The sequence below is a fragment of the Centruroides sculpturatus genome, unplaced genomic scaffold (genome assembly GCF_000671375.1).
Source record: "Centruroides sculpturatus isolate CEXI.00-Female unplaced genomic scaffold, Cexi_2.0 scaffold5, whole genome shotgun sequence".
NCBI classification, from domain to species: domain Eukaryota; kingdom Metazoa; phylum Arthropoda; class Arachnida; order Scorpiones; family Buthidae; genus Centruroides; species Centruroides sculpturatus.
In genome coordinates, this window is record NW_019384397.1 from 1,136,829 (window position 1) to 1,161,572 (window position 24,744).

Consider the following 24,744-nt stretch of genomic DNA (forward strand, 5'->3'; position numbering starts at 1 on the left):
TTCTATTTTTCTAAAACGCATTCTCTACATAAAGCTTCCAATTATTAATGACCTGTATATTTGTATATATTGTATATAAACTGTTTTACACATTTATGTCCTATTGTTATAAATACACCATCATATTTTTTAAAAAACTGTATTAAAAAATGTTAGATGTATAAATAGTAATTCCAAGTAAAAAAACTTTAATTTCATCTATTATTGGTGTTGTATAACTGTTATAAACTCAATATATATTCTATGTGTTATACTAATGTAAATTCTATGTAATTTGTATTTAATATTCCTTTGTTTACTCAGCCTGATTATGCCAACAGGATCAGGCATATACGCATTATAGTATTGATACATTAATGATAAATAAATAAATAAAAATTAAAAAATGTCCGAATATTTTTGCATTCATTACAACCAAGTGATGGCACCTTGTTTTTGCTGGTACCATCACAAACTATGCTGACTATTGCAGCACAGTGTTCTAAATGAATAATTGCTTGCAAAATAAGTTTTGCAAAAGTAGAATCTTAGACAGAGCTTTTTGAACAGAATGTACCAATACAGGGTGGTTATAATTAAAGTTGCCCTACTCAGACCTGTCTAGAGCCCGTTCTCGTGGACGTATTTTAATGAAACTTAGTATATATGTTATATGGACCATGAGGAAAAGGAAAATGCAAAAAAATTATTTAGTTCGAATTTTTACCACTAGATGAAAAAATGGTGCACGAAGAACAAGAAACACAAAATGGAAACACGCAAAAGATTTTTATTCACAACATTTGTTCAATGTGTTTCCATTTTGGAAACACATTGAACAAATGTTTTTAAAAAGTAAAAAGTCAGTCAGTGACGTTTTACTTTTTAAAAATTTACCATTTAATAAATTTCTGGCATTGTTATAAGATTATAATGTTAATCAGATTAACCTATTTTAGATACATAAATTAGGAAATTAAAGTTTTGTATTATCATTTTTAATTTCTCGCATGTTATATATAACAGAAGGAAAGTATGCCGATTTTATTTAAGCTAACTGTTTAATATTCAAAAATTTAAATTAAAAACAATTAATTCTAAAATTAGTATATGAAAGTAATCTCAAATTTACGCAATTACTCATATTAATCTATGTTGACAACAAGGTCAATGATGATTATAAAGAATTTTTAAAAAAAAATTATTTTATCTGTAAAACAGTGCAGTGGAGAGATAAATATAAACCTTATTAGATATAATGAACTGCTGCTACTTATTTTTTATACTTGTACTTATTTTTACATCAAATAGAATTTATTGTACAAAGCCTCACATAGTCTTTATTTTAGCAGATGATCTTGTAAGTATTTTCCATATTATGTATTAATTTGAAAATTATTTTTGTAATTAAGCTATATTATAGAGTACAAAATATATATATTTCCTGTAGTGTTAAATGGATAAGAAGTGTTTTTTTTTTTTTTTTTATATTACATTCGCACGTTTCGGCTTTCTGAATATAAATTATTCATAAGAATTTCGTTCACCAATTCTCGGTGATGGATTTAATATTTCTACAAGAATTAAATTGTTATTCTCGAATATTATATTAAAATTGTTATTATTTAGGGATGGAATGATGTGAGTTTTCACGGCTTCTTACAAATTCCAACTCCAAATATAGATGTTTTAGCATCAAATGGTGTTATTCTGAATAATTACTATGTTCAGCCTTTATGTACTCCATCTAGAGCTGCTTTACTCAGTGGACGACATCCTATACATTTAGGTACTATTGTTTTGTATAAAAATATTATTATACATTATATAATTAATGATTAATATTCGTTATATTTAGATTTGAATATTTATAATAAGTAAAGAAATATGAAATTATTAAAATAGGTCTCCAACATTGGATATTATATGGAGCTCAACCAGCTGGATTACCTTTAGATGTCAAGATCATGCCTGAATTTTTTAAAAAATTTAATTATTCAACTCACATTGTTGGAAAGGTTCAAAAAAAAATTTTATATAATAATTATTAATAAATATATTTATTAGAGAAATTTGTCTTTAACGTAAATTATAAAATTATTATTATTAAGTTCAGTAAAGATAAGATTTAATTTTTCAAGAAAATAAATCAACAATTAAGTGACAAGTTTACATTTTAAATCATATTTTTATACAGTTTTTACGTATTAATTTTATCAGAAAATATTTATCGTTGATAAGCAATTGGAATAAAGGTGGATGATCTTTTCCTTTAAGCTTACATTAATGTTTATTTAATCTAATTTTAATTCAATTGTACCAGTAAATCGATCTTGTTTAAAAGATAGAAGTTAGATACATTACTAAACTTAAAAGTTGTTAAATAATATCGATTTCATCAGCACAAATATAGGAAAATGAGTAAGAAAAAGAATGATATTTAATACAGTAAAAGCTATTTAAAACAGACCCTCTATAAAATGGAAACTTGCTTAAACATAAAATAAATCTCAGAACTGACCTACTTTCTATGTAAAGTATTAATTAATATAACCAAACTTTTCGATGTAACAGTCGTTAAATTTTAAAGTAGTGATATACAGTCAACCCCCCTATAACAAAGGGTTATATAATGCGGATTCGTATATCGCGGCGAAAAAATTGTGACCGTATTCGTATAAAGACGCTAAAAGGGACTCGTAGAATGCGGTAAAACGTCATCGCCGACTCGTGTCGCGACAGGATTGGTCGAATCTGGACCAATTACTGGAGCAGCAGAAGTACTTGCACGCTACAGAGAGTTTAGGCGGGTAAGTTGAGTTTACTATCGTCTGTACAATATATAAATTAGGTACCGTAAGTCTAATACAGTACTGTAATTTTATACATTTCTTGTGAAAAAAAAACATTTCTTATTCAACGGCCATAAAAATTATTTCTATTAATGATGTCTCCAAAGTTCAGCGAATTTTTCGCAGAAAAATAACTTATCAGAAATCGCGGCCGCCGTTCGGTGCGCTGCTCCGTGACGAAAACAAGCTTAAGCAATGACGACGTCGAAGGTGCACACTCGGTAAGTAATCCTACAATTTTTTGTTTATAGCATAGTTTATACGGATTATTCCCAAAAAATTTTACGTGTTTTGGAAATGTTGAGTCAAATTAGTCTAGAATCGATTAATTTTATGGAAGAAAACCTTTCAAACAGCCGTAGTCCGTAAACTGCACACGTGCCAGGCTGTGATTGGCTCATGTATTTAAGGATTCCTACAACGCGAAATTCTTATAAAGTGTAACGTATCTACCGCGTTATAGGAGGGCCGACTGTATATGTATTAATGATTTAATGATTGACTTTTAGGCTTATTCTGTATATTTCAGATAAGATAAAATTCACTTGGAGTTATTTATAAAGATTATAATTCAGAAATCGAATTGTAACTTCAATTACACATAAAACTCGGAAGTCAACATGATTTGACAAAAAAAAAAAAAAATTCTAAATGAAATGAATTATTAAGTCGTTGACGTAAAAGATAATTATATTTATTATACAATAAATTATACAATAAACTGTAACAAAGTACAAATCAGTTAAGAGAAAAGTTAACTGAATTGTATTTGTTCATTGTACTAGATACAGGATGTTCAGATAAAATATGTCTGTAGGGAATTTTTATAAATCTGATATAAATTATTAATTAAATACATAAAATAATAAATCATTAAGGTTTTCTTTGTATTCTAAGTAAAAATCTCATTGAAATATTGATTTTTAGATTGCAACAAATACTTTATTTCAATAATAATTTGGAACATGCAATTACTTTTCCTTAAAAAAAAAAATATATATATATATATCAGTTAATTGGCCTTTTATTAATCCTATATATTTCTTATGATACAAGGCTCAAATACATTTTAATTTTCAGTTTAACTTTAAATATTTTAGGATGCTCTCAAATATTATTAGTAAATAATATTGTTTAATACTTATAATAGAGTATAACATATTACTTAATTTGACTTTGAATTTTTAAGTGGCATTTAGGATTTCATAAAAAGGAATATCTTCCGACTTATCGCGGATTTGATTCTCATTTTGGTTTTTGGTTAGCTAAAATGGATTATTATGATCACACTTCTCTCGATGTTTATGAAAATTCGACACTAAAGGTAAGTCATTAATAATCCTGACTATCTATATTGTAGAATATAGGCTAAAAAGTAAATTATTTATTAAATACAGTATACAAATTGTTGATAAACTAATAATTAGAGAATTAATTATTAAAGTTCAACGAAAATTAATATAAAGGGCATAGGGAATATATTGAATCTAATAACAGAGGTAATTTATATTGAACTTGTTTGCTTTCTGAAGTGCAATTGCTATTGTGTTTGATTGTTTTCTTAATTTTTATTTAATAATGGCCACATTCTTTGAAAAGTTCAAAAAGTATTTAGAGATATGCTAGAAAGAAATCGCGTCCTTATTTTGTAGAAAATTTTCGTAAGAAAAATCCAAAAATCAAGGAAATTTATTATTTGTTTTGCGATGGATGAAATACACAAAACAAAAACTACACGTTATTAGTAATGCTAAGTAAACTTTCAGATATATATAGTGTAATTTTTGAAATTACATATCCCGGTACGGGGTTACAGTTATTTAACTATAGATAGGACCTTTGGAAGGATGGAAAAAATGTTAAGAAAAACCTAACTGCTTCTTTTACCATAAAACTACAATAAAATTTTTGAGCGTATAGGACAAATACACGTTCTTGGTAAAGACTGGCAACTTGATAATTGGAAACTTGCAATTCATTCACACATTAAGTCAAAAATAGATTTTAAAGTATCTGAAATGAAAGTAATCAGAATAAACTCTAAATATATTTGTTGCAAACAGTACTATTCTGATAGATCGGCGGTGTGCAAACATACAATCTTAAAAAGAGGTAAAAAAAAAATGGTCATATCTATTAGTTGATTTGTTACCATTGGAGAATAAAGTTAAGCTGAAAAAGATAGATTGATGCGATGAAACTTTTAAATAAAGTAAGATAAGTAATGGGCATGATGCATTGACATTTTACAAAAAGTGTTTTCTTGTTTAGAAAGCGATTGATTCTAAATAGGTATTGTGACAGAACAATTACAATATGATTTTTATTAATTTTATGTAATCATTAACTTTTTTCTTTCTTCTGGAATTAGTATAGTTTTTTAAACACCGTTTTTCTTCAGTCATATAAACAAGATTTTGTTTTGTATATTAAAAGTTTTTGACCACCTATTTGTTGTTTTTATTATATTATCCATTTAAATCTTATTAGTAAATACATTTTTTACCTTTAAAGAAAGAAAAACTCATTAAAATTTTCCTAAAACTAAATATAAGAGAATAATTTCAAATTCCATACGAGATGATGGATAAATTAAATCGAAAATAAAATTGTTTTTAAAATACAGTCGACCCCCCATAACACTGTTGTTAATTCCGTTTTATATGAATTCCATGTTGTACGAGTCACTTAGATTAGGCTACAAATATGTGAGCCGTTCACAGCCCAGCACACGTATTTGTAAAATCTAAGTGACATGGAATTCATATAAAATGGAAAAATCAATAGTGTTATAGGGGGGTCGACTATAACTCTATTTAAAACTGTGTTATATTGCTACATATAGAATATGCTAGTTACATAGTACATAATATTATTTCTGTACACAGTGTACAGTATCTGTTTAATAAAGTGCATTTGCATTTTTCTACATTATATTTTATTGCATATCTATGACAATAAAATTGGGAAAACCATAGCTTATTCTCTTGTGCATTTAAAGAGACATAGAAATTTAATCTATATAAAGGCAAACTTTATATATTTTCAAATAATTTATTAATTAATTACAATACTACATAATGTATATAATTTTACTTGATTCAGTACAGCGAGAAACAGTATTTGGGATGTCATAGTTTTGTATTTTTGACATATGACATTCACATTGAGTCTACATATTTTGGTAATTTATAAGATATTTTAATAATATTTTTATCAGAAATATTTAATATTATTATTGTAAAATGTAGAATAAAATTTTTGTTTAATTAATTTAATATTAATTTTAATTAAGCATTAATTAAAGAATCACATGTAATTTAAATTTTAATTCATAGTATGCATGGGGAGACGTATTAAGGGATAATATGAAAATCGTCAGTGATTTGAAAGGACATTACTCTACTCATCTGTTTACAAATCGGGCTGTCGACATAATTAAAAAACATAATACGACACAGGTTACTTTATAAATTTTTTACCTTGTTATATTATTTTAAAATCTTTTATTCACATAGAAAAATATTTAAATTTATAGCCGTTATTTTTATACGTTGCTCCTAGTGCTCCTCATTCAGGAAATAGATATTCGCTTTTTCAAGCTCCGTTCACTGAAATATCAAAATTCTCTCATATTAGAAACCCAGAAAGAAGAATTTATGCAGGTTTTTATGTTATATATAATATATAAAATACCGTATATCACTTTTTTTTTCTTTGCTTAAATTGTTATAAAACAATTTTTTTTTCTAAATAATTTTATTGTAATTAATTGAAATTATGATATTTTAAATGTACATTTAAATATTTCAGCAACAGTTTCAGAATTAGATAAATTAGTTGGAGAAATATTTGAAGCACTCGATCATAAGAAGATGCTAGATAATACCATCTTTGTTTTCTCTTCGGATAATGGAGCAGAAACCGGATTTAGAAAAGGAGTTGGATCAAACTGGCCTCTTAGAGGTATTAAAGCAACTTTATGGGAAGGAGGAATAAGAGCAGTTGGAATTGTATGGAGCAAACTGATAAAGCATCAACCAAGAATTGAAAATAGTTTGATGCACATAACAGATTGGTTGCCAACTCTGTACCATGCAGCAGGTCCAATTAATTCTCGTCATTTAAGTATTTTTTTTATAAACTTAATTTAATAATTTATCTTTATTACTTATCAGGAGGAGATATTAATGACTTAAGTAACATCTATGGCATAAATCAATGGAATTCTATATCTGAAGGAATACCATCATCTCGAGAAGAACTACTATTGAACATAGATCCAATTGATAAAGCCTCTGCTCTTCGTGTGAAAAATTATAAAATTGTAAATGGTTCCAATTTAAATGGACATTATAACATGTGGTATGGGGCTATAGAAAATAAAGATGTTATCTCTATTTCTGATTACGAGGAAAGACTTTCTTGTTCAATTATTTTGCATATTCTTCACCGAAGAGAAAAATGTTTCTGTATGAATAATTGTTTTTCTGAATTGAAAGTAAAATGCAATCCAACCAAAGAAAAATTTAATAACTGCAATCCAAATATTTCTCCCTGTTTATTTGATGTAAGAAATGATCCATGTGAAATTAACAATATTGCTGATAGACATCCACAGGTAAAATTTCAGTAATTATGGTATTTATAAATATTTTTTATACAGTATTATTTATATCCATTTTATAGTTGTTAATTAGAGTCTATAAAAAGAGCATTTAAATGATTCATATTAATTAATAGATTTATTATATAGAATATTAATGAGTAGATATTACATGACATTACTGTATGACTAAATTTCGTATGATAAATGAGTCTCCTGAGCATTATTAATAAACTTTTGTGTCCTTAATAAGCCCAGGCCTAGGGGATATAATAATGGAAAATCCACTATTTGTCTGGGCGTTGTGCCTGTACACTCGTTACACCTTCTAGTTATCGCACTATGCCCATTAATACGAATGAAACGTGAATAAATAGGCATTTAGCAATATTGTTTATTTTTGTATCCTATATTTTATTTAAATTGAATGATAATACAGGGGATCCTTACTCACGAACAATTTGAACGTATAGTACATGTAAAATTTCGCGCAAATTCTGAAGTTCTGTTGCAGTGATGGAGTGATGTTAAGTCAGTCTTTAGCCAGTAATAAATAATAATGTTTTTAATAAATGTGGATTTATTGCTATTGCGTATAGTCCTTTTTCGCTATTATTTGAAATCTGTATAAACTTTTACGATTAGTGCTTCAAAAATTTCAGACAAGGACAGTGCAGAATCATTTATATGTAAATTTTGATTCCCCTCTAATCAATAATAATAATAATACAGTAATTTAAACTTTCTTTCAGATCGTACAGTCAATGCTCAAACGTTTAAAGGAATTAGAATCAACTGCTGTTCCTATTGTGAAACAAGATATAGATCCATTGGCTAATCCTTCACTCTACCAATTTGTTTGGACAAACTGGTTAGATAAGAATTAAATAACTTTCGTTGATTCTTAAGACACATCAGAAACAAAAATGTTTTCAAATAGTTTAATATTTCGTATAAAAAAAACACTTATATAAATGAAATTACTGGATATTTATACTCTACATTGAATGTAAAGTACAGTAAAACCTCGATTTAACTGTCTAATTCGGACGTGGGAATGTCCATTAAAGCATAAAATCCGTTATATAAAGTAGGTTTCCCGAATGCGTGTATTAAAAAATTGTCAAAGTGGTTCGTTCATCTGTTTTTACTTTTGTAGATACGTTTATGTAATTACAATTAAGTACTGTATGAGAAATTCAATTTCACAGAAAAGTTTTCTACATTATTATTATTGCATATTACATATGTACTCAACTTAGTTCTGAGACTAATAACTAAGCGGTGACTCTTGGATTTGAAAAAATAATCTGTTAATTTAATTACATATAAAAAGCATTTTAAAATTAGCAAAGTGTTAATTTTCATATATGACATACTGACCAAAAGTTTTGTCCGTTAAGTCCTAAGTCTGTTAAATCGATGTTTTACTGTATTAAGTCAGAATGTTTCCAATTTGCAACTCATATACTGTATTTAATAACTTAAAACTGAATTTTAAATATACTGTAGTTATTTAATAAAGACATTGTCTAGTAAATAATTTTTTGAATGTTTTGTCTTAAAAATTTGCAATTTATAAAATAAAGATCAACTTCAAGACTGGTGTCTTAACGGTATTCGCATTTTTTTACCAGACGAGCTCCCTCTTATGTTCTAAAACACATCTACTTTTTGGAGATTATTTAAATCAAGATCCATATTTATATACACCCAAACCTAGTTACACTTTCTATCAATTTTTACATGCTTCTCGTGAGCGCTCCCACGTTTTTATTTTTTGATTGCATACCAAAAATACTGTGAAAGCTGAAGTTTTTTATTTTTTACTGATCATCATGGGTAATCCATTACCTGTCACTTTTCCAACTTCTTATAAAAACATTTTCCCTCTTCTGATCAATGCTCAGGTCACCCCGAGCCTCAGTATTCTATTGCTCTTCTATTGACATAACATACCAATCTCCTCAACACACTTCCCTGAAATTTCTATTGGAGACAGATAACTCCAATAGGACATTAAACAAGGGTAAATATTTCCTGTTATCGCTGGCTATAACCTACATATGCGTTACACCAATTGCAGTCCATCAGTAGCCAAGGATGAATCACTGAGCATTGGTAACTGGTCTTGGATTCGCAGCTGATGAGTCAGCCACGTGTTTTCCAGGTTTACTTCGCCTGTCTAACGCCTAAATTGGGACCTGTTTCCCATAAGTCTTCCCAGGAAACAACTCCCCCTTGGCAGATTGTCTAACTCGGTGTTTTTCAGCCTTTTTCTAATGAAAATCATTGGCCTAATTTCATCAATACAATTAATTGCATATCATTATCTAGCTATAACAAAATTTCATTTAAGTACAGAATTTTTGTTATAGTTCTCTGGAAAACATTTCGTACTTTACATTTTTGGCTACTTTCATATATAATGTATAGTTAATTATATATTAATCACAATTATCGCCATTTTAAAATCTAATAAAATAATTTGTCACAACTTTAAATTGTTCCTTTTTTAATAATTGTATAAATCTTTCTGATGATATATATATTTGCGTGGTAATTGTCCCGAAAATTCTTAATTTTATATTATAAATAATATTTGAATATAAAATTGACTTTATTAACAAATATTGGGTTTGGTCTTACTCAGACGATAATGATAGTGATCAATTAAATAGTTCTGATAAGAATCCATATCGATAATTCTTATCGGTATTTAATTGTATCTAGAAATAGGCGGTTAAGCCGACATCTGATGTACATTTAATCACTAAAGTTAATCACATGAGATGGTGGCAGACATATGTGCTGATTTTATAACTCTCAGCACTGTGGACACTCGGAGACCTTTTTTATAGCAAACCTATTATGGGTTTGTCACGCCCACAATGAATGGTTGGGTGGTGAGGGATGAGGACCGACATATCAACCACCCCCCAAAAAATTTCTAGGGCCGTTCGGATTCGATTCCATGTTCCCCATGATAGGGTGCTGTCTTACAGCCAATATTGTAGCATGATAAAAATGCAGTCGTATTAGTTGATTATTCATTATCAAATGACACAGTTTGATAATTACAGACTGATATTAAATTATACACACAATCATTTTGATATTTCTAAACTGTATTAAAATTATAATTTCATCTGTCCCAAAGCCATTCATAATGGGACAGAAATGTGATCAGTTTACTAATTACTCTTTTATCATTTATTGAAAAAAAAAATTAGTAACTTATAAGCTAATTCATCTACTTTCTTATCAATAACAGCAGTTAAAAATTTAGCAATAAAGAAGATAAACTGCCAATGACCAAAATTGTTTGTTAGTTGTTTTTTCTAAATGATAATATTTAATCTAAAATCAATCTATTTCAGATTCTTTGAGAAGTTTTAGCTGTATATTTTGTAATAAATTATTAATAAATAATTGGTATATATTGTGAATCTGATATCAATTAAAATCTTTCTTTTATTAGGTTACATTGCAATAATGTCTATCTGAATGTCTTCTCCAGTAAGTTGGTAGAATGTCATTCATCTATGTAGCTAGTAATTATTATGAATCTATTTTGCTGTCAGAATTATATAATGGAAAATTGTTTCAAGGTCCAAGAATAAACGTTTATTATGAAATTCTGTTAGATTTAAGAAAGAATTTTTGTGTATATTCCTAAATTAATTCAGGTATGTTATGCATTGCAAAAAAGTTTTAAAAATATAAATATTTATTTTTTCATATTTTTTCTTATTTAAAAAATAATTTACAAAAGTTCTTGTTATTTATACACTCATATTACTTGATTTTACATATTGAATAGCTTTCTGTTTTACTGCATCTATAGTCAATTCATTACCAAATTGTTTTTCAAAGTCTAAATAACGATTGAAGAAAAACTTCATTTTCCTAGCTGATAATTTCAGTGTGATTACACGTTCAAATAAATTCCTATTAAAAATATTGCAATGATTAAAAGAGTGAAATATCTAAAATGATATAAAAAAAAAAAAAAAAACAAGAGAAACAATTAGTTACCTTACTGCATCCACTGTGCTATGCTTCTTCATAAGATCAATATATAGAGACCATAAATCTGTCCTTTTTCGATAATTTGTAAGAATGCTTTCAAACATTGTCTTCCCACGTTCTGCTTCACCATATTTAAATTCCATCTGTGCAAATTTTGCAATAACATCAACATCTATAATTTTAAAAAATTATTAAGTTAAATTATGAGATAAATTTCAATTTAAATGGTAAAACTATAAAATTTTTTTAATTCAAATTATGGAATCAGTCCATAAAAGAAAATGAAAAATGTTATCTGCTTATTAATTACAGGATTTTATTAAATTTCAATGTCAGGATGGATGGAAGAATTCTTTTTTCCGCTGTAACGGGCTTTAATGTTTCGGTCGAGTGGCGGAGGGAGGAGTGCGTCGGTAAGGTGACCGACGATATACGAGTAAAAGAGGACACCAATTTAACAGGATAACAACGATTTATTAGCTACATAGATATTACAATAACTAATTTCAAAGGGAAAAATCTGAGTCCCTGAAACGCGAAGAACCGAGAGAGAGTTCACAAAAATTTGTTCCATACCTCTTTATGTTTTTAAATATTCTTGAGGAAAACGGTTTTGATATCCAACGGGTTGGTAGGATAAAGATAATAATTTTTGTAGGACACAATATCGATAGGACACAATATTCGCAGGACACAGTATTAAAATGACGGCAGATGAACGACTCCCCCGAGAAGGGGAAGGAAGGGGTTTTTATAAGTTCAGCGTGGGAGAATGGTCAGGTGACCCATTGTTGTGAGGTAAAAGGTATACGGATGGGTCAAAGTTGTTCCCGGGCCCATGCTAACTATCAACTTTGGAGTTGGAATGTGGGATTAGTTTCGAAATGGACAGATGATTACTTTAAACGAAAGGGGAGATCGGAATTTTTCCATTTTTTTAAGTTAGATTTTAGTTTAGAATTTAAAGGAAAATTAAATTGGGGGTTTAGAAAAATGCTGAATATTAATCGGAAAATTCGATAAAAATTCATTTCAATAAATAAAAATTATTATTTCTCCTTTGTCTTTTTATTAATGTAGGAATAAAAATAAAATAAATTAGTTTTAACATTTATACATTTTTATTAATGTAGAACTATAAATTAAATAATAATTGAGCTGAACTTTTGAAGTATAAAGACTTAGTAATTTTGTAGTAAGATTGTGAGAATTTAAAGAAACAATTTTTAATTTTTCAAACAAGTTATCAAACAATTTTATAGGTTTAAAATATTTACAAGAAATATCTTTTGGAGGTATTAAAGTCTAAACTATGGAGTAACAAGACAAGTTTCATTTTGCAAAAGATAATTTTATAATAGGAAAAATAAGACATTAAACATGTTAATGTCAGAATTCTATCAAAATGTGTAATTTTAGAAGAATCAATGAAAGACAGTTTTATTTATATATTTATGTAATAAATTAAATAAAAATGTTATGTACTTCCAATTATGTACCATAACTCCAAATTATATTAATTTTTCTTTTCAGCTTTCTTAAGAATAAGAATTGTCAAAAAAATTTAAAATGCATGAATTTTCCACTTAAAATTTGATTTTTAAATTCTATTAAAAATTTTTTGTTACTTACGCTCTTTATTTTCTAAAACTGTCAGACTTCTTTGTAATACATTCCTTGCTGCATCTATCTTATTCTGCTTCATAAAAAATAATCCAAAATTGATATGAACATCTTTGTCATGTTTAAATTTCCTCACCATTGTTTTATATAAATCTTCTGCTTCCTACATATATATAATAATTGACCTTTAATCAGTATATTAATATATTTTTAAAAATCCATTACTATTACAAAAATCATTAAATTAATGAAGTTGGTTATTCAGATTAAGATATAAGAGAAAAGTATTGTTTTTATATTTATGTATTAACCTAATATCAAATTTATATATATATATTTTTTTTAAGTTCATTTTTCACTCAGTCATACTTTTTTCATGCTCAAAGTTTCCTTGTATGCAACAAGATAATTAGATAGAAATTCACATTTCTATCCAAAGATAATTGAACAGAAACTGAAATGTGCAGATCAATTACCCATGAATTTTTTCTGAAGTCCAACAGCTTGGACTCAAATCAGATACTTCAGAGCAGTGTATATATATATATATATATATATATGCCTCTTTATCCCTTAGTATGAAGATAGCTGAAGCAACTAACCATGCCTTAAAAATTAATGCTTCCCCAATCCATTTCTAAATATTAATCTTTTCCATATTGTGGTTAAAAATTCTTGACAGCTAAGCTTCCATCAAACCCACTGAGGTCATCCTACTCCTTCACATCCCATCACTTTCTTTTAATTGTCCTGTAATGTACCATCTATTTTCTATCATCATCAGATTGATCTGTGCCAAATTATGATTAATTATCTAAGATATAGTCATTTTAGCATCTGATATGCTTTTGTAACAGACAACATCCTTCATTATTTCATAATTCTTTTTGTTATTATTTATGGACAAGTTGAGATAAAATTTTCTGCAAAACGCACTCATTTATATAAAGTTACACACCTACATAGAATTAACCAATTACTGCAAACTTCAGCATACAAGTATTAAATGATTACAGTTGTGGGTCTAATCACATACCAAGTAATGCTACCAGTATACCTATACTATGTATGTATTCCAGTAATCCTATAAAAGTTTGCAGATTTGTTGTGTTCAGCATTTTCAGTGTACCTGCTGTTTGTAGTCTTCAAATGGTAGGGCAGGCCTGTATGCTGCAGTCAAAAACATTATGCACAGCTCACAGAGTTTGAGAAAGGCTTAATCATTGAGTTGAAAGAATCAGGATGGGCATTTTGCCAAATTGAATGCCATCTAGACCAGCAGTCACTAACCTTTCCAACCTAACAGACCACTAAACTCACAATTTTGAATCTTGCAGACCACTATTGTGAATTTTTTTTAATTATATAAACATCTATGGAATAATGATCTTAAAAGTTCTATTCTACTTTATTAATATGAAATTCACTTGTTTAATTATAAGAAGTTAGCGTGAAGTTTGTTGCTGCTCATTGGGCTACAATTTGAAAAAATTGTAGACCTATAAATTCCCACGTTGCCCGTCAGTCTTTCCTTAATCTCGAGAATGGAGTTAGATAGATAAAAGATGAGACCAGTTATATAAACCTTAGGGACAGGAGACTCCAATTAACTATATATGAACTTCCAATGCAAACTGGCAGTCACACTTACTCTTTCAATCACTATATCAGTGTATTTCTATTAATAGGACTTATCATACTGGTGTATAAGATTACAGCCTCACAGTTACACAGATTAAAATTGTTTTATTTTCAATTAAAAGGTGTAGTGTATTCATTTAATTGCAATTGTAATCCAGAAAAAACATATATTGGAGAGACAAAAAGAAAATTAAAGATAAGATTAAAAGAACATATCAGAGCAATACGTGGAAATTATGCAAATTCTGCGGTAGCAGAACATTGCAATTCAACAGGTTGTGAAATTATATTAAAATCAGTTAAAATAAGAAAAAAAGAAGAAAATAATTACAAACGACAATTATATGAACACATTAATATAATAAAACAAAACAATAGAATGAATAACAACAACGGAAGAGAAATACACCAATCATGGAGAGAAATGATAGCCACAAACAGGGAAGTGACATATAAAGTGAATGAAAGAGACTGGCAAAGGCAAAGACAAAGTGAAAGGGAAGAAAGACAAAAAGAAATGTAAGTTGGAAGTAGTTTTAAATGTACAAATATATAAAATAGTAAAGTTTATTGAAAAATGTCAACGTTTAAAGGAAAATGTCAGTGTTTAATGTAACAATTATTGGTTTTAATACAGGAGTGTTTTAAAAGTAATATTGATTGTGATTGTAATTGGAATGAATTATTGGAGGATAGACGGAATAGAAAGAAAGAACATTAAAATAGTAGGAATTTTATAATTTATTATCGTAGGCGTAAGAATTTATTGTGAGAAAATATTGTCGGTAAATTAAGTTTGTTTTGAATTTTATTTAGAATTGGTTTGTCAAATACCTGCTGAAGAGGGATGTACAAGTCCGAAACGCAAATTGTATGTGTTCAGGTAATTGAAAATAAAACAATTTTAATCTGTGTAACTGTGAGGCTGTAATCTTATACACCAGTATGATAAGTCCTATTAATAGAAATACACTGATATAGTGATTGAAAGAGTAATTTTGATTAAATTAAGGACATAGATGGCAGTCACACTATTTCAATTCAAAAGTTTTCCCCTGAAAGTAGTTAATCGTTGACTGGCATGACTTTATTGTTAAAGGAAAAGTATGATGTAGTACAGGAGCAAGCCACTAATTTGAAGCAGAGAGCATATATTTTAAATTAAAAATTACAGCCCAGCATTGTAACTATGTCACAATAAATAATTGCTCATTTGAAATAAGTTTATGAATTCTTGGTTCTTTTCCATGAAGGATGACTATCACACTCATAATATTATTTATTGTTGATTATTTATTGATACATCATTTTGTGTTTGGTTTTAGATCTGAATAAAAAACCTCCAATGAGTGAGAAAAAGCAACCAAACATTTTACATTTCTTTCATAATGCATTGGGTAATACTGAGTTAATCAATGTCCAAATTTCTCCATGGACAACCAGTAGTCCACAAACCACTGATTGACAACTGCTGATCTAGATCATTCTATTGGAATAGTGGATGATTGAGGGCATATTTTTGTATGGAATAATACAGAATTTGCATGTCCAGGATAAAATGTACCTTTTTAGTGGATTTTGTCATATATCAGTACATATGTTGAGAAGTTTTTAATATGAAACTAATAATATATGTGCATATATCTAGAAATCCACAAAGAGATCTATATATCATGACTGAGGAGGGACCTGACTATTGTAATACATAGAATTGAATCTTGTAATAAATCTAAATGAATATTGTAATAAATACATAGAAAAAAATTGTGTCTCAAGGTCATTCTGTTCCATGGCTGTCCAGTTTGATAAATTTGTCTATAAGAAAAGTGCACACAACATAGAAAATTAGAACAGAAAAAAAAGTGATCAGAATAAATTATATTAATGAATGTTACTCAGAATAAATTATATTAATGTTATACTCACATTATATTTATCTGATTTAACATATAGGTTGACCATGTGATTATAAATTTTTATTGGTTCATTATACTGTAAAGCCTTATCAAAAGTTTCTTTTAAGGATTCTACTGTACCATATAATATTTCTAAATTAAGAAGAGCTACCCAGACATTTAACTTCTCTTGTTCTTCCCTAAAATAAATACAACAAAATATTATATGCAATTTTAGTGTCAAAAATTATATTTCAAGTGCAATAATAAAATATTAAAAATAAACCTGAAAGATATAGTCTTCAATGCTCTTAATCCAACAGCTTTAGCCTTTTCTATCTCAGCTTGCTGCAGATGAAAAGCCATATATTTAAGCCAAATCATTGAATTGTCAGGTGAAGCTAAAACTAAGCGATCAAAATCATCAACTGTTGTTGGTTCTCTTTCATTATTCATCAGCTGTCGTTCTCTCTTAATTAAAGTTAAATAAAGATAAGATTTTAGTTAATCTTAAATAAAATTTCTCAATATTTATTCTATAAAATTTTGTAATTTAAAACTATTTAACAAATCAAATAATATTGGTTTATGTAGAATTTTAAAAAATATTTTTCTTTGGTCATCTTCAAATATATTGTATAACTACCTATGTGTAAAAGCTATAAATTATTATATTTAAACATTTTACCATATATAAATAGTCTTCTTCCTCTCTCTCTGTTCTTTGCTTTTCTTTTTTAATTACAACTTTTTCTTCTACATCACTGTCACTCTCTTTGTCAATATTCACTGTAGAAGAATGAGTATCAACATCCCAAACAAAGCCTTCTGGTAATTCCAATCTTGAAAGTTGTGCTCTCTAACAAGAAAATTAATATATATATTTTTTTAACAAGATAATTTAAATTTAATTTTANGGACTCAAATCAGATACTTCAGAGCAGTGTATATATATATATATATATATATATGCCTCTTTATCCCTTAGTATGAAGATAGCTGAAGCAACTAACCATGCCTTAAAAATTAATGCTTCCCCAATCCATTTCTAAATATTAATCTTTTCCATATTGTGGTTAAAAATTCTTGACAGCTAAGCTTCCATCAAACCCACTGAGGTCATCCTACTCCTTCACATCCCATCACTTTCTTTTAATTGTCCTGTAATGTACCATCTATTTTCTATCATCATCAGATTGATCTGTGCCAAATTATGATTAATTATCTAAGATATAGTCATTTTAGCATCTGATATGCTTTTGTAACAGACAACATCCTTCATTATTTCATAATTCTTTTTGTTATTATTTATGGACAAGTTGAGATAAAATTTTCTGCAAAACGCACTCATTTATATAAAGTTACACACCTACATAGAATTAACCAATTACTGCAAACTTCAGCATACAAGTATTAAATGATTACAGTTGTGGGTCTAATCACATACCAAGTAATGCTACCAGTATACCTATACTATGTATGTATTCCAGTAATCCTATAAAAGTTTGCAGATTTGTTGTGTTCAGCATTTTCAGTGTACCTGCTGTTTGTAGTCTTCAAATGGTAGGGCAGGCCTGTATGCTGCAGTCAAAAACATTATGCACAGCTCACAGAGTTTGAGAAAGGCTTAATCATTGAGTTGAAAGAATCAGGATGGGCATTTTGCCAAATTGAATGCCATCTAGACCAGCAGTCACTAACCTTTCCAACCTAACAGACCACTAAACTCACAATTTTGAATCTTGCAGACCACTATTGTGAATTTTTTTTAATTATATAAACATCTATGGAATAATGATCTTAAAAGTTCTATTCTACTTTATTAATATGAAATTCACTTGTTTAATTATAAGAAGTTAGCGTGAAGTTTGTTGCTGCTCATTGGGCTACAATTTGAAAAAATTGTAGACCTATAAATTCCCACGTTGCCCGTCAGTCTTTCCTTAATCTCGAGAATGGAGTTAGATAGATAAAAGATGAGACCAGTTATATAAACCTTAGGGACAGGAGACTCCAATTAACTATATATGAACTTCCAATGCAAACTGGCAGTCACACTTACTCTTTCAATCACTATATCAGTGTATTTCTATTAATAGGACTTATCATACTGGTGTATAAGATTACAGCCTCACAGTTACACAGATTAAAATTGTTTTATTTTCAATTAAAAGGTGTAGTGTATTCATTTAATTGCAATTGTAATCCAGAAAAAACATATATTGGAGAGACAAAAAGAAAATTAAAGATAAGATTAAAAGAACATATCAGAGCAATACGTGGAAATTATGCAAATTCTGCGGTAGCAGAACATTGCAATTCAACAGGTTGTGAAATTATATTAAAATCAGTTAAAATAAGAAAAAAAGAAGAAAATAATTACAAACGACAATTATATGAACACATTAATATAATAAAACAAAACAATAGAATGAATAACAACAACGGAAGAGAAATACACCAATCATGGAGAGAAATGATAGCCACAAACAGGGAAGTGACATATAAAGTGAATGAAAGAGACTGGCAAAGGCAAAGACAAAGTGAAAGGGAAGAAAGACAAAAAGAAATGTAAGTTGGAAGTAGTTTTAAATGTACAAATATATAAAATAGTAAAGTTTATTGAAAAATGTCAACGTTTAAAGGAAAATGTCAGTGTTTAATGTAACAATTATTGGTTTTAATACAGGAGTGTTTTAAAAGTAATATTGATTGTGATTGTAATTGGAATGAAATATTAGAGGATAGACGGAATAGAAAGAAAGAACATTAAAATAGTAGGAATTTTATAATTTATTATCGTAGGCGTAAGAATTTATTGTGAGAAAATATTGTCGGTAAATTAAGTTTGTTTTGAATTTTATTTAGAATTGGTTTGTCAAATACCTGCTGAAGAGGGATGTACAAGTCCGAAACGCAAATTGTATGTGTTCAGGTAATTGAAAATAAAACAATTTTAATCTGTGTAACTGTGAGGCTGTAATCTTATACACCAGTATGATAAGTCCTATTAATAGAAATACACTGATATAGTGATTGAAAGAGTAATTTTGATTAAATTAAGGACATAGATGGCAGTCACACTATTTCAATTCAAAAGTTTTCCCCTGAAAGTAGTTAATCGTTGACTGGCATGACTTTATTGTTAAAGGAAAAGTATGATGTAGTACAGGAGCAAGCCACTAATTTGAAGCAGAGAGCATATATTTTAAATTAAAAATTACAGCCCAGCATTGTAACTATGTCACAATAAATAATTGCTCATTTGAAATAAGTTTATGAATTCTTGGTTCTTTTCCATGAAGGATGACTATCACACTCATAATATTATTTATTGTTGATTATTTATTGATACATCATTTTGTGTTTGGTTTTAGATCTGAATAAAAAACCTCCAATGAGTGAGAAAAAGCAACCAAACATTTTACATTTCTTTCATAATGCATTGGGTAATACTGAGTTAATCAATGTCCAAATTTCTCCATGGACAACCAGTAGTCCACAAACCACTGATTGACAACTGCTGATCTAGATCATTCTATTGGAATAGTGGATGATTGAGGGCATATTTTTGTATGGAATAATACAGAATTTGCATGTCCAGGATAAAATGTACCTTTTTAGTGGATTTTGTCATATATCAGTACATATGTTGAGAAGTTTTTAATATGAAACTAATAATATATGTGCATATATCTAGAAATCCACAAAGAGATCTATATATCATGACTGAGGAGGGACCTGACTATTGTAATACATAGAATTGAATCTTGTAATAAATCTAAATGAATATTGTAATAAATACATAGAAAAAAATTGTGTCTCAAGGTCATTCTGTTCCATGGCTGTCCAGTTTGATAAATTTGTCTATAAGAAAAGTGCACACAACATAGAAAATTAGAACAGAAAAAAAAGTGATCAGAATAAATTATATTAATGAATGTTACTCAGAATAAATTATATTAATGTTATACTCACATTATATTTATCTGATTTAACATATAGGTTGACCATGTGATTATAAATTTTTATTGGTTCATTATACTGTAAAGCCTTATCAAAAGTTTCTTTTAAGGATTCTACTGTACCATATAATATTTCTAAATTAAGAAGAGCTACCCAGACATTTAACTTCTCTTGTTCTTCCCTAAAATAAATACAACAAAATATTATATGCAATTTTAGTGTCAAAAATTATATTTCAAGTGCAATAATAAAATATTAAAAATAAACCTGAAAGATATAGTCTTCAATGCTCTTAATCCAACAGCTTTAGCCTTTTCTATCTCAGCTTGCTGCAGATGAAAAGCCATATATTTAAGCCAAATCATTGAATTGTCAGGTGAAGCTAAAACTAAGCGATCAAAATCATCAACTGTTGTTGGTTCTCTTTCATTATTCATCAGCTGTCGTTCTCTCTTAATTAAAGTTAAATAAAGATAAGATTTTAGTTAATCTTAAATAAAATTTCTCAATATTTATTCTATAAAATTTTGTAATTTAAAACTATTTAACAAATCAAATAATATTGGTTTATGTAGAATTTTAAAAAATATTTTTCTTTGGTCATCTTCAAATATATTGTATAACTACCTATGTGTAAAAGCTATAAATTATTATATTTAAACATTTTACCATATATAAATAGTCTTCTTCCTCTCTCTCTGTTCTTTGCTTTTCTTTTTTAATTACAACTTTTTCTTCTACATCACTGTCACTCTCTTTGTCAATATTCACTGTAGAAGAATGAGTATCAACATCCCAAACAAAGCCTTCTGGTAATTCCAATCTTGAAAGTTGTGCTCTCTAACAAGAAAATTAATATATATATTTTTTTAACAAGATAATTTAAATTTAATTTTATTGAATAAAAATTTTTCTCAATTATATTCTGCTGTATTCAATAACTCATTGTTATGTTATTTTTTATGATATTGAAGTCTTCACTAAAGCAGAATACATAGTTCAATTTCAAAGATTAAAGCTGCAAGTGACTCCACAGATATAAAAAGAGCACTAGAAACTAAGACAAAAACTGAAAACAGCGAAATTTTCCCAAAAAATGTTTCATAATAAATTATTTTTGATTCAATAGTTTTAAATAATAATAATATTATTTTAAATATTCACAGAAATCCTATATATAGTACCCAAAAATGATGTTTTAACTTTTTAGCCATGTTTTACCCATTTCCAACAACATGATTAAACATAAAGATAAGCAATGCACATATGTCATCTATATTGGATTATAATTACTTTTCAGCCCATTAGTGTGTGCCTTCATTTCTATATATGGTATCCAATAACAATACAGAAAATTGAAACTAGACAGAATATGAAATAGCTAACAATTTCTATTTCTGCTAAAGATTTTATGGAGTCACCATTTAATGATTAATCATTAAAATTGAAAAAAAAGCATTCTTAAAACTAATATATTACAGTTTTACTTACATCTTTTAACTCTTCATATGACTCTTCATGGACTATTTGAGGTAATTCTGTTTTTCCATCTGAAATAGATTCTAACAAATCTAATATAATATTTTCATCTTCAATTGATACAATTTGCACTTTTAACACAGATCCCAATGGATGATGATTTTCTGAATAAATGAAATCTGGAGGGAGATTTGATTTTGGGATAATTCCTTTTATTTTTCTTCCAATTTCTACAAATATTCCTTTATGACTAAGTGCGACTAAATATCCACGTAAATAATCGCCTACAGATAAATCAGAAATACTTTCTACTTCTCTGTCAACGATACTTTCTAAAGGTACTCCCTGTAATCTGTTTTAATAAATTTAAAGAATATTTTAATTTATAAATTTTCAATTTAAACTTTTAATTATTTTAAAATATTTATATTCACCTAGAAGGTCTTGTTGATAGAACACATTGCTTTGTTTCATGATCTACATGCAATATTTGACATCTAATGAAGCATTGCTTCATTAACCAATCCATAAAACTATTTAAAGGTTTAAATTCATCTTTAAAATCTGTCAATGAAATAGTTCCACGATAACCTAAAGGCAAATGTAGAAACACACCCAAATCTGGACGAACACTGAGAACATGGCCAATTGTTGGTTTTCCTTCTTTTAATGTATCAATTCCTAAATGTAGTTGAAAATAAAATTATTTTGAATACACATTGTAAATATTTTTATATGATTATGTTTTAATATTAAACAGCAACTCCTTAAATTACAGTACAAAAGTATATAATTATGTAACTATTTAAACAGAGATCTAACACATTATTTGCATCTGTTAAATCCTGTTAAGCTATTTTCAAACTGTGTTAGAAACTGTTATTAAAATACACTCATTGGCTGTGTTCAGCAGACTTTATGGTAGCAGTAACTGGTACATAATGGCAATGAATGACTTGCATCATCTCATTCATTGTATCAATGCTATCACATCAACTCAATGCAAGGGATAACGCTACAACTGCCATATAATATTGGGCTATATATCAGCAATAATAATTATAAATTACTGATAAATTTAACCCTAGAGGGAGGCATTAGGCACCATCTCTTATTAAATTTATTAATTAAATAATTTTAGATTAAACTGGAAGAAAACATATAAGATGACATCTAACACCCTTCTAGGGTCAAATTTATCAGTAATTTGTAATTATTATCACCAATATATAGCCTGATGATATATGGCAGTTATTGTAGCTTTATTATAATGTATCGAGTTTTATAAGAGGTTTATATTTGCAAGTAATAATGACAATACAGCAGCTTATGCTTGTTTCCATAAACTTTAAAAATTAATTTAATTTGCTTTTTCAAATGTTTTTAAGTTTTATTTTGCACATATCTGTGCTTAGTTAATAATAAAACGTTCTTGAGTGGATTAGTACTGTAATGCAGGCATAATACAACCAAAACAGTAGTAGTAGTAGTAGTAGTAGTAGTAGTAGTAGTAGTAGTACAAAAATAATATATACTTCACTTGCTATGTGAGCACAGCCATCTTTGATCAGTTATAGTTACTCAAAGTAGTGCAAATGAAGTCTACTGTTAAACATGATATCAACACGTTCCACATGTACTGAAGTAGTATTGTACCTGTAAAAGCTATTCAGCAGAAAAGTGTTCAACTGCTTCAGAACTGTTGAGTCTGCTGAATGCAGCCACTGATCAAAAAAAAACTACACACTAAGGCTACAGTTACTGTGGATGCGAATTCTGATGAAATCTTGTTCTGACGAGTTCATCCAAACAAACAAATACCTGTTTCCCAATGAGAGTGTTTACTTTGGCAGCAAAGGGCATGTCAGAACACATACAATGAAATCAGAACCATTCAAGTGTTCAAACGAGTTTGATTTTTTTCAACATGAATATTGATAAATTGATTAGTCTTGTGTTCAAGAATAGGAATGAAAGACAAAAACTATCATAACAGAGATAATTGGAGTACTTGTTGATTCTTTCTTCTATCCCCTTCAGTATATATTCAAATGATGTTGGTCTCATTCTGAAATACTTGAAAAACTTTTGCGGGTTGTCCCACAAATCTTGATATAACATTTGGAACTCTCCCTTATCTCTTGTGGAAAATAAGTGGTTAACATGCTCTGTTTTCCCACCACCTATCAACAATAACTTAATCAATGAACTTTCAAGAAAGTAAAACTCATCAAGTTCGTCCATTTTGCTGGGAGGCAGAAACATACTATCAGAAAATGCACACAGTGTACCCACCTTGTTCTGACGAGGATTTCGGACATACATGTCAGAACAAGATTTCATCAGAATTTACATCCACAGTAACCGTAGCCTAAGGGGGGAGACATTGGAATTGAATGAAACTTTATTTATGTGAATTAAATGATGATAGTAGTAAGCGATTACCATATTTTTGCCAAGTGACCAGCATGCCCCACGTAAACAGGGAACACCAGCAAGCCAGAAACCCCGAGGTTACCAGCATGCCAGTTAAACTCAACTAAAATATAAAATTAATCAGATGTAACAAAACTAGTTGTTAATTAATGAAAACATTTTTCCAAGTACAATAAAATAATAAGATTATAATTTGACTGACTTAAAATCAGGAAGAGAGTTTTTGTTAACAAGA

At 28.3% G+C, this 24,744-nt stretch overlaps 2 protein-coding genes across 2 annotated transcripts in view; one reads left to right on the forward strand and one right to left on the reverse strand.

Moving 5' to 3' along the window:
• The first annotated feature begins 1,219 nt into the window (after positions 1 to 1,219).
• Positions 1,220 to 8,978, forward strand: LOC111618473 (arylsulfatase B-like). Its single transcript, XM_023360016.1, has 9 exons — positions 1,220 to 1,339; positions 1,609 to 1,768; positions 1,885 to 1,997; positions 4,021 to 4,155; positions 6,170 to 6,292; positions 6,370 to 6,496; positions 6,645 to 6,935; positions 7,010 to 7,452; positions 8,190 to 8,978. Exons 1-9 carry the CDS (start codon positions 1,238 to 1,240, stop codon positions 8,322 to 8,324), a joined length of 1,629 nt encoding a protein of 542 aa, XP_023215784.1. The 5' UTR covers positions 1,220 to 1,237; the 3' UTR covers positions 8,325 to 8,978.
• A 2,208-nt stretch (positions 8,979 to 11,186) lies between these two features.
• Positions 11,187 to 24,744, reverse strand: part of LOC111618456 (protein RRP5 homolog) — a 35,523-nt gene continuing 21,965 nt past the window's right edge. The window contains exons 10-20 of the mRNA XM_023360001.1: positions 22,508 to 22,754; positions 22,086 to 22,425; positions 21,264 to 21,434; positions 20,862 to 21,046; positions 20,607 to 20,775; positions 17,317 to 17,487; positions 16,915 to 17,099; positions 16,660 to 16,828; positions 13,102 to 13,255; positions 11,476 to 11,641; positions 11,187 to 11,388 (exon numbers count right to left, since the gene is read on the reverse strand). Coding sequence (XP_023215769.1) covers positions 11,223 to 11,388; positions 11,476 to 11,641; positions 13,102 to 13,255; positions 16,660 to 16,828; positions 16,915 to 17,099; positions 17,317 to 17,487; positions 20,607 to 20,775; positions 20,862 to 21,046; positions 21,264 to 21,434; positions 22,086 to 22,425; positions 22,508 to 22,754 — 2,123 coding nt within the window. The 3' untranslated portion in view covers positions 11,187 to 11,222. The remainder of the gene's footprint in view (positions 11,389 to 11,475; positions 11,642 to 13,101; positions 13,256 to 16,659; positions 16,829 to 16,914; positions 17,100 to 17,316; positions 17,488 to 20,606; positions 20,776 to 20,861; positions 21,047 to 21,263; positions 21,435 to 22,085; positions 22,426 to 22,507; positions 22,755 to 24,744) is intronic.

Excerpts from the sequence above, each read along its gene's own strand:
- LOC111618473 (XM_023360016.1), top strand. The coding sequence starts at position 1,238 with ATGAACTGCTGCTACTTATTTTTTATACTTGTACTTATTTTTACATCA. Across the intron at positions 4,156-6,169 it reads ATGAAAATTCGACACTAAAG|TATGCATGGGGAGACGTATT; the intron begins GTAAGTCATTAA and ends TTTAATTCATAG. Across the intron at positions 6,936-7,009 it reads AACTCTGTACCATGCAGCAG|GAGGAGATATTAATGACTTA; the intron begins GTCCAATTAATT and ends ATTACTTATCAG.